At 40.3% G+C, this 11,269-nt stretch overlaps 1 protein-coding gene across 1 annotated transcript in view; it reads right to left on the bottom strand.

Moving 5' to 3' along the window:
* Positions 1-1,208: 1,208 nt before the first annotated feature.
* LOC141924014 (tyrosine 3-monooxygenase-like) overlaps positions 1,209-11,269 on the bottom strand; it is a 33,057-nt gene continuing 22,996 nt past the window's right edge. Inside the window, exons 10-12 of the mRNA XM_074825822.1 lie at positions 8,639-8,734; positions 2,970-3,103; positions 1,209-1,368 (exon numbers count right to left, since the gene is read on the bottom strand). Coding sequence (XP_074681923.1) covers positions 1,209-1,368; positions 2,970-3,103; positions 8,639-8,734 — 390 coding nt within the window. The remainder of the gene's footprint in view (positions 1,369-2,969; positions 3,104-8,638; positions 8,735-11,269) is intronic.

The raw sequence follows: 11,269 nt of genomic DNA, 5'->3' as shown, positions 1-11,269 counted from the left end.
TGTCTCTTTGCACTGCTGCTAAGAGAAGAGAGAATCCTTCTAGGCATAAGTCTCATCTTTTTTTCCTGAACTAGTCTCTACTTGTAGATAGTAAATGAAGGGGGTACAATGAGCATGACATTCTGAAAAAGGAAATTATGGGATTGATTCTGGGAAACATGACCTGCAGAGTATAGATAAATTTCAAACACATCTCAGAGAGGGATGGGAGAGGGAGGCAAGATGATTTGGAACACATACCTGATATTGTTCCCATAGCAAGGCTATATGGCTGCTAGTGGTTGATCTCAGGTTTTACACTAGATGTTCTGTAGATTTGGTCTTTCGGTTATTACTACAATTACTAAAATTACTATGATTACTACAATAAGAAACAAACATTTTAAAAAGTCTCCAGGAGTATCTGAATCCCATGAAAAACCAATGGGAGTCTATTTCTTAAAGGCTTCTTTGAAAATCCTTTCTTACACCCAAATTTCCTTCCCAGAATCCAAATTTCCCTTTCAAATCCTTGTGTGTGACAGAGCCAGAGTCTCATGGGCCTATTATTTTCTGCTTTTTTTTAGCCAAGGGACAAATATTCTGCAATCTCAAATATGACAGGAAATTATTTTGCCATATTTGAAGGCTACTGAATGAGATGAGTGTCTAAAAATTAAATAGTGAGCAGAAGTAAAGGGTTCCTCTTACGAACTCTTGCATTTGCACATTGTGAGGGAACCATTCATAGTTTGTGAGCACAATAGCTAATAGTAATTGCTAGCAGAAATGAGCTGGCTGCAAGGACTTCTAACTGTAGGCATGTAGCCAACCTAAAAGATTGTGATCATGTCACTTAAGCAGCAAGTAAAAGACTGTGTGGCTGAAGAGTTACTGTGCTGTTTTGTGACAGATAACTTGAAAAGGTAGCAGGTGAATAAAAAAAGCCTGTAAGAGTCCAATAATAACAGATAAATACACTCCAAACAGCTGTAGCTCATATCACCTACCAAAAATTGGAGTAATTTGGTCTTGTTTGTCATTGAAACATACTCAATAGGAAGTCATTAATGTGGCTAAGTCATCAGCCTAAATTACAGTGATTAGCTTGACGGACCTGTTTTGTGGGTTAAAGATTTTTGCATGCAACTACAAGTTCATCACTAAATCTTTAAGTGCTGGAACCGTCTACAAGAATCTCAGTGCCAGGTAAGATGTACACTGTAGTTTTAAGAGAGGTTTTCAAGGGCCAAGCAGAGGTTTTTCAGCTCTTCTTCCATTTGACAGAGTGTCCTCTTGACTTTCTGAGGTGTGTTCATAACCTCTATGCTGCTGGTGAATGGGTCATAGTGCAGAGAAAAAGGCTTCTTGATCTTCATCGCATAATTTCTGTGGGGGAAGAAGACAGAGCTGCTAGTTCAGAAGCCTTTTCCTGAAGTGTAAAACCTCCAGGATCTGTTTTTTCATTATGTAGGCATGGACTTATTGAAGAGCAGAGGCTGCTGTGACACCTCCTCGCTGTTACTCCTTAACGTTGTCTGGTGCAGTACATCCTCCCCACGGCTGAACTACTTGTAGCCCAAAAGATCTGCAATGCCTCCTTTTCAGTGTGGTTGGCTCAGACCCGTCTGTGCTCTTACAGCTCTACGTTAACACAATTCAGAGTTATTACAACCACAAGCTGAGGAATGCAGGAACACAGCATGTCTGCCGCCTTCACTTCCAAGAAATAACCTGGAGTAGCTCTTTCTGCGTAAAATTCTAAAACCCTGTTGATACTAGGCATCGTGGGCTATTTTGCTGTCTCTATTAAAAGAAAAAACATGATTGCTTGCCATTTTGACAATGTTTCCATTAAGTACATGCTGGTAGGAACCCCCTGTACTGATGTTGCCTTAAGTTTTCCATTCTGACAGATTCTTCTGCCTTCAGTTATTTTGAGCAGCTTGGCTGCACAACTATCCTGAAAAAATGTATGAAAAACTTCAAGTCTGAGAATGGTGTATTCCTTGTCCTTCTAAATTCTTTTCAGGTTTGCCTGAGTCAAATGCTCTTGAAAGTCCTCTCTCTTCTGCCAGTGAGTTCTCAGCCACGTTTTTACACACATTAATAATTTAATGTGAACCTTCAGATTTAAGATGAGGGGCCTAATTTGCCATTGATATAAGCCCAGCAGACAGTGCTTCTGGGGAAGAGGTGAGGGGAGTAGGGAAGAAGTCTGGCCCAGGTTCTCTTTCTTTAACAAATTCCTCATTTCAGCTCCTACATGCTCCCCAGTAGCTCTACAACCAGCCTCCTGCCTCCAGCCAGAATTGGTCATGTTGTTCTAACTGTTAGAGATGAAGGTCAGAGTTTAAAGCCTGCTAACTTTAAAAAAAATATATATATATAAATCCTTACTGTATAACATACACAGTCAAAGAAATGCATTCAGAAACATCTCAGGCTAATTTGGAATAACGTTATTTAGGTTGCAGTCAGCTACTTTGTAGAAATTAGATTGCCTGTGACTGCTGATTCTGCATTCTTGTGCAGATATAATCAGAGGAGAAAGGCAATCTTGTTTTTAAGCCCCCTGCTGATCCATGTTAATTCCTGAGTCTGCTATAAAATTTCCATGTGACCTTGGGTAAATCAGTTCTTCACAACCTTCTGTTTGTATGGACTAGAACAGAGGCACCCCAACTGTGGGATTGCACTCTAATCTCACTATTCAGTTACAGAATTTACTTCAGAAGTTGCTAAAACGAGGCATTGCTAAAATGAAACATGGGACAGGGAGTAACAATATACAGTTATGATTTTGTATTAAGTTTTTCTGAGATAAACAATCTCATGTTTACCTTTGTTGTAAAAAAAAGCACTGTGCAGATGAAGCACGTACTGAGATAGCCTGGCATGGTTATTGAACTAGTGGTAGGTGTATCTGAGATTACTATTCAAGCTGGTGTGCCCCCCTCAATGAAAATACCCACAAACATTTTACTTACTGAAGTTTGGCCTTGGCATCTTCCAAATTTTCTGCTATGAAATAGACAGGCTGGAAGGCTTGATCCTGATAGGGGTGAACTGCAGTCACTTCTGGATCAAAAGGCTTGTACTCTGGCTTGTTTGATAAAGCGTACTTTGTAACAGGAACAACACAGGTTAGAGCAGGTGAATGAACATAGCAAGAATTAGTGCCTACTGGGCTGTGAAATGCTCTTTGTGGAATAGTTAAAGGTAATATCAAATCTTGTTCTTTCACAGGTTAAAGCTGCTTTTCATAATTAGCAGTTAATAAACCCACTAATAATTAATTTTTCAAAAGAAAAATGACCAAAAGAAAAAGAAATATATATTTCCTGTACTACAGTGATGTATGATTGGATGCCATGGCCACATTTGCAGACAGGGAGTGGAGAGTCTGTGCCACCCCCCAAAATCTGAATATCTAGAAGAAAAAATAATATCATGCTGCTTTTTTCAACTAACATCACAGAACATTCACAGTCCTGTGCAGCACTATTTCAAAGGCCCCAGCCTGTGTCACAAATCTCACATTTCCTGCTGCACTGAAGAAGAGACAGAATGCTCCTGGTGTTTTCTGCACAGCTCCCATGCCAGTTAAGCAGCCTAAAAGCTTCCCTGAAACCCAAGATACAAATATGCACTATACTCTGTGTGTGCGTGTTTGTGTTTTGGGCCTGCAGAGGTTCTTCTGTATGTTCTTCTCAGGTTCTCCTACATTGTCCCCTAGGCAGACAGGAGGATTATGGAAGTCACTTATGTCCACACTGCAGTCCATAAAGCATATTTATCATTTGTTTACACATACTGGAGATACCTTTAAACCATCCAGCAGCAGAGTTGGTGAGTGTGATCGCATACATACTGGTATTCGTTGTTTAGTACTTTCACAGGGTCCTGGGAAAGCAGCGCAGCTCAGGCTTAAAGTGAGTTCCTGCACAGTTTGTCTGCCCCTGAAACCCAGGTGAGATAGTTTATAGCTAGCTCAGCTCCAGCGACATTCGAACAGCACCGTAGATGTGCCTGAAAGCTGTTCTGGCCTCAAACTGGCCAGATTGGTGAGTGCCATGGCCAGTTTGGTGAAGTGTCCTGGGTACTAACAAAAAGGAAAAAGGCAACTCATCCCAGTCAATGTCAAGACCTTTCTTTCCACCTTCAGCCTGGATAGTGGGCCCCATCTACCTAGGGAAACTTTTTTAGTACCCACCCCTTCTTTGAGATCGGCCTTTCTTGCTTCTTCCCTGACCCTCAGAAGGCTCCCTTCACTATTTTATGATCCAAACATCAACTCCCATGGTACTTGTAAATAACTGGTAAGAGTGAGTGACACTGCACAAGACTTTCAGCTTAATCTGTTAACGGGAAAAATTCAGACAGTACCCTTAAGCACATTTTTAGATATTTCACTGAACTGAGCCTGAACTCTCCCTCACTAGAGGCCTGCCTTAACCAGTAGGCCAATTTGCTGCAGAACTGGTGCAGAAAGTAATACATGGGGGTTTTTTTAAAAAAAGAACAAGAATATAAAATGCTAAAAGATGGTGTTTTTCCTGTTCTTCATTTGCAGTGTGTAATTGAAGAATAAACCTTGGAGAGCACTCATACAATCTAAGATGGATGGTATACACAAACATGAGGCTGCTCTTATAATCTTAGAAGCTCTGGGGACTAATGGGAAAAGATTTCAGAAACTCAAAACCTGACAGGGGTCCCGCTATGTTGTCAGTGTTGAAGCAGAACTGAAATCCCATTGATTTCAGTGGAAGTTCAGCTTGAAACCGGATGGCCTTAAAGGCCTCTACAAGTTAAGTACTTGTTGTGCTGCAAGAAAAGCATATGTAGCACTGAGTGCTGCCAGAAGTGTGGTATGAGCCATAAGATTTTACAGTATGTAGGACAGAGTCCAGCTGAGTGTTAACAGGAGAAGCATTTTGGATAATGTAGAACAGCTGACAGAACATAGTGAAATAAACAGTGCAATACTGAGAGCTGTTGGGGAGGAATTCTTACAGTTCAGAGGAGGCAAGGTTGGCCAGCAGTCAGACCCATTACAACTGTTCAGTTTAGACTTGGGTATGGTTATCCTGTCCCTTCTGATACCTGGCTGCTGTCACTAAATGATTTGTTAGATAACATGGATTCAAGTACAAGTCTCATGCAGAGGGCGTCTAGCTCTACCTCTCATCCTCTGCCTTTCTCTCAAGTTATGCCCTGAGTTTGGGCAGGATCAGCTCATCCACAGAAAATAACTACCTGAAGCTGAGTTTAAACTGGTCAGAGTGGGTGCTGTGGAGAAGAGGAAAACATTTTGAAGATTTCACGGTCAGGATGTGGTTCCCCAGGTTAGAGACACATCCACAGAGAGTCAGTCCAGGCTGCGGTTCAGGGATGTTCCCAGGCTCCTTGCTGATGCTAAGTTCTCACATAACATTAGCTGGACATACTGTTGCTCACCCTCTGCAGCTGGTTAGATGTTGTCTTCTTGTAGCTAACCACCTAGCCTTAGTAACTCATGCCTTTATTGCCTCCTCAGTGATGAAATCATCCTGCCATTCCTGGTTCAGAAGCCTTCAGTGATGAGGAAACCCCTCCTTTGCGCAGGTTGCGGTAGTGTGTCTCCTCCATCACATGAGCTGCAGTGAGTCCACCTGTGCTAAATATGTGAATCAGCTAAATGATACGGAATCGAGTTTGGGGCCTCCATGCAAAAGCCCACGTCTGGGCCCATACTGAGAAGACTGTCAAATAATTATCAGGATGGACAATGGCTTTCTCCAAGCAGCAGCAAAACTTATCTAGAGATTTCTCAAGAGCCAGTCTAAGACTGCAAAATAAGCTTTGCAAGAAACTGAAGGCTATCTTCCTTACTATCTTCCAGTCTTCATCTTCTCTAACAAAGCTACCTAGCCACTGCTGTATTTCTAAACAAAATCTATGAAATAGACACGGCATTACACATATTTCCTCTCTTCAGTTGTAAAAGAAACAGTATACATTTTCAAGTTGCTAGCAGGTGCTTAGGCATAGGACCTCAGCACTTTACTCACACTGCCACTGTCTATACTGAAGTTAAAATCAGATGCTTATGCAGACTGGAATGATTAAATGGAAATATTTTTGTATTTCAGTTTTGTTCCAAATAAAAATCTGTGAAATGAATCAGTCAGCAGTAAAAGGAAACTTCAGCACTTAAAGCCATGGATATAATTAATTTGTGTACAGGAAGTTTCAGATGCTGAAGGTGAAGTCCACAGAACCCATTAAGCTGCTGTCCCAAAAATTACACAGTGATGAGCTTGCAGAGCTCATATAGGGGTTGCACAGGGCACATAGCAGCATTGCTGGTGAACTACTTGTCCATCTTCAGACTGTCTTAGGTGTTACATGCAAGATGGACACACTCTTGGAAGCATGGTAATCCTTCTTCATTAACTGTTGAATATAAATGCTATCACATCTGTATGTAGCATTTCAGTAATATAATGGATGAAGACCTAGGTGGATCCAGCTGTATCAAAATTTTATCCAGCAGCGTTACCCTACAAGCACTGATGATAATAGCATTGACAAGAATCTGCCATTTATCCGCTCAAGGACAGTTACTACTTCCATTGTCAACCTCAGAGGCAGGGAATTTGAGATGCAGTTATACGCACAGTTTTGTGAACGAGCAATTCTTGTCTACTACTTTGATCAGAAGCAGAAGAGTTTGTTGGTGTCTGGTGAAGAAAAGCATAGAAAGAGAGGAGAGAGAGCACAAGTCTGGTACATTCAAATCCAGCCACCAAAAGTGACCATTTCTGATGCGACCTTTACCTTCATCTGTGTCAAAATTAAACAGAAAAAGGAAGTAACATCATGCAGATAGATTCTGTGATGAATATTACTATGAAAGGTACATAAGTATTGGAGACATGATTACCTCTTCCCTTTAGCACCTTGTTTAACATGTAAATGCATCTGATTTAAAACTATAAAGCATTGAGGCAGTCACAGTAGAATAAATGTTGCCTTGAACTGTGCTTTGATATTAGACCTTTTTGAATTTACCAGGTGAATCAAAGCAAGCCTAGGTTTCCTGTTTGCTGGCTGTGAATAGAGCAAGTACTGAAGGATTCTCAGAAAAACAGTAACTTCAGCTACAGATAGACATGTAAACCAAATGCATTGTGCTGGAGACTAATTTGTAAGGGAGCTCATTGATCTGTTGTTTCGAAACAATATGTTTCACTGTTCTACAGATGAGCACTAACACACTTCTCCTCACGTTCATGAGCACAAGATCAGGTTGCTATGTAGAAAGAAAGGCACGTTTCTTTCTCTAGAAGGCTAATGAGCATGCAGATCTCTCAGCTTATCAAAGAGACAAAGCTCTACAAATCATATATCACAGAGTTTGCTCACAAAAGTCTCCAAATCACAAGTGTTGGGAGAAAACCAGTGCTAAACGCGGCAGGTGGTAAAATGAAGGCTGATGTCTGGGAGGGCTCCCCTTTCTATATGTTAACTTTTGACTGCCCCTTTGTTGGGATTCCTATTATAAATGTCTTGAGATACATTAACATGTTGTTTCTTCCTTCTGTCAATTGACTGGGAATCAGGTTGACCTGTATACCATTATGAGAGTTTTGTAATACGTTTATTGTCGTAACAATCCAACTACCTCCAGTTACAGGAGTCCAAGCAGTGTTTCTCCAGCTATGGTTCCACAAGAATGCATTATGTAGCTGGCTGTTAGGCTGTTGTGTCTACGTGTTAAGCTTAAAATATATCTCCCATGAAAAAAACTGATTTCTGGTTTATAAAAATGCTTGAAAAGTGTGCTTTTTATTTTCCTTTGGCTCTTACTAATTCCAAAAAATCATTTAGTATCTGTACAACATGAAGCAATTGAGACCTACTGACACTAGTTTACAGCTTTTGCACTCAGAAACCGATCATCTGCTTCAGTGCTCTGCGAAACTGAGAAGAAACTAATATCTCCCCTATTAGCTCTTTGTCTAAAGGAGGGGAAGCCCATAAGCTTTCTGCAACAGTGTACAGTCATCCCTCTTTCCACAGTTAATCTGTCCAGGCAGGGCAGTATCAAATCCGTGTACGCAAATTTTCCCCTACATAAAACTCCAGCTGGGATTAGTTTTGAAATGTATTTAGGAGCGTAAAATGCTAAAGCATTTTCTTTTTGTCAGTGTCCATGCTATTTACAGTTGCTTCACACTTTATACGGTCCAGTCAGTCAATGCCTTTATGATTCATATGCACATGACTGTCAATGGTATGGACAAAGTAGCAGAGTTCATAATAGGCATAATATTGCCCTCTAGCGAGTAATTCAGAAAGGTACATGAGTTTTATGTTAAAAGTCAACTGTATTACTACTGGCTAGGAGCAGTAAGAAGCAAATCTAATATTTTATAGGATGGTTGCTTTCGTTGCATTTCATCTCTGTAGGTGGAAGACAGGTACAATCCTATAGTAGTTTTTCCCTTACTCAGTAACTTCTGGGAAGGGAGAATTAATTTCTTTGCAAAACAAAAACCAGTATTTTAAATCATATTGTTTTATGTGAAGAAACAATGATTTGCTTTTACCAGAGAGTTCAGAAAACTGAATTATAGAAATCTTACAATACCATATGTCTGACACATACCATAAGCTCCCCATAAGATGAAAGCAGTCCTGCCCCGTAAGCTTTGATTGATCCATTTTGCTTGCAGAGACCAAACTCCACAGTGAACCAATAAAGCTGGTAATAAGAACAACTTGTGAAGAACAGTATCAACAGGCAATTCATTTTTAAGCTTCTCATTTTTCCTTTAATTTTCTTTTATCCTCATTCCTTAATGTCTTTATCTCTTCAAATTTTATAGTTGTATATTTTAAGAAAATTATTTTTTCTCTCAACATATATATCACACACAAATTATAACACATATTTTTTCAAAACTTGCCATCCTTTCCAACCTCACTCCCAAAAAAAAAGGAAAAAAAATTACTAATGATAATTACATGGGTAAATAAATTCATGAATTCCTATCCCCTTCTTTCTTTGGAATATGTTACAAATTAACCTGCAACCTCTTAGCCCTGAGCTTCATTATAGTCAGTGGAAGCTGACAGATTTCAACCCATATTCCCCAGAAGGACAGGTAGACACACACAGAGGGTTCAAGACCCTGGGAAAGGTACTTGAAAGAACAGTTTCCCTCCTCCTTTGTCTGTGTAACAGAATTCAGAAGAATTGAAGAATGGCATATCCCTTAGCAGCAATGTATCCCTTAAGATTACACCAATTACAACTTTATCATGCTCCAGTAGAAAACAAAGATACATCTCTCCGGGTTTTTCTTTCCATAAAATGTGCTGAGGACTATACTTTACCTGCTGGACAGTAGTGGGATAAAAGCAACTCTTGGCTCTGCCAACCTGTTAGCCCTTCCTTTATCATAGCATCTAAGGAAATGGACAGTGGAGGACCAGTTCTGGACACAGCCTGGCCCCTGAGCAGCCAGATAGGTGTTGTGTAAAAGAAAAACATGGAAAACATGAGGCATTTCAAGAATATGGCTTTGTGTCACAACTCTACCAGGTGCCTTTAGGGACATGTATCTCTCTGCTGCCTTATACACAGGACTGGACCTTGGCTTCAGTTTAGCCCTAAGTATTGCATTCTCAGCACCCTTCCCAAAGAACTGCAGGCAGTATGTAAAATAATGTGAATCTCTATGTTATTCTGTCTACTTTGCCTCTTTCTTTCTTTTTTTCTTTCTTTCTCCCACCTTCTTTCACATGTCTTACAATTTAGATGACTTGGTTTTAGCCTGCAAATTTACCACTAAAGAAACAGCATGCCAGGATCTTTCTTTCTTCAGAATCCTAAACTGCTTTCTCTTACAGTTCAGCTAATAATTCTGCATTCTTATTGTGTTAATAATCTTGATTCTTATTATTTCACAGTGAAAAGTCTTTCGAGTATCTCCTCATTTTGCAGAAGGTCTGTTTGATGAGAATGAGACATGGGAGGAGGAGGAATTCTTTTTAGTGTTTCCTTAGATATCCTGTATTTGGCTTTTGTTAGTGAAGTTCTTTTGGCTCTCACTTTTAACAGGGTACAAGACATGGCACTAGTGGCACTCTGTGGATGACATGAACACTGACAATTTGCCATCTCTTGTGCATGGATCCACCTGCTTAGAGAAGTCCAGGACCTGAATGAAATAATGGCATTTCAAAGTTTGTCTTACAAATGTAAGCCATAGTAACAAGCAAAGTTGAGGTTCTGTAAATAAACTTCTAGTTAGCTTAAATGTTGTCATATCATCTAAACTAGTTACCTACATTCTCTTTATAATTAACAGAGAATGACAGGGACTTCCAGAGAGAAAAAAGTGTTTATGTTAGACATCTGTGTCAGGGGAGCTAATATGTTACAGGTTCTTCTCTGTCTTCACTTTCTAGTGAAGGAACTTAAACAATAAACCTAGATTAGAAGTCTAACTTTCAATCAGTTGAAGATTGAGGTGTTAATCCAGAATGTTTACTGTTCAGAATACTTGGATGGTGCTTACAAAATTGTATTTTCACAGATCCTGAACTGCAGGTAGCCCTTTCAAAAAGGTGCCCTTATTCTACCTATCCAAACCTTAGCTGATACTGTGACAATTTCAAATATGGGACCTATCATTCTTCTAACCTTAACCCTATCTCTAATCTAGTTCTAGACAGTCCAAGGACAGGGAGGGGTGCTTGCAGAGGAAGCCACTGGCCACTGGCCTTCACCCAATCTTACCAAGACCTAGGTAACGATGCAAAATGGCTCTCTGGGACTCATAGTTCTTTTAACCCTAGCAAAGACATGGATCTTAATCTTACTCTAGTCTCTCTAGACCCTGAGAAGGGAAACTGTAGAGGAAATGTGGACATGTCACTGCCTCTTCCCACATAGTCTCCCCATATCACCAGCCCAGGACCTGGATGATGCTACAAAAAATTCAACACTTGTACCTGTTGCTCTCCAGACTCTAAAAATACTGCTAGTTTTACCTAGTCCTGACACAAGGATGGATACGCACAGATAGATTTTAGCTGAGCCATAATCTCCTTCACACAGTGCCTCATTCTACTTCACCATGAGTAGGGCTGTGGGCTGGGTGAGGAATTTTAGGAGTGACAATTTCCTCCCTTTCCTGAATGAACTCCTCTCTTCCCCAGAAAAAATCATCAGGACTGGGAAACGGCTGCCATTCAGAACAAGTTAAGATGGAAGCAAGGGGCTGAATGA

The sequence above is a fragment of the Strix aluco genome, chromosome 5 (genome assembly GCF_031877795.1).
Source record: "Strix aluco isolate bStrAlu1 chromosome 5, bStrAlu1.hap1, whole genome shotgun sequence".
Classification (NCBI taxonomy): domain Eukaryota; kingdom Metazoa; phylum Chordata; class Aves; order Strigiformes; family Strigidae; genus Strix; species Strix aluco.
The sequence above is the reverse complement of the archived record's forward strand: the minus strand, read 5'-3'. Positions and strand labels throughout refer to the sequence as shown.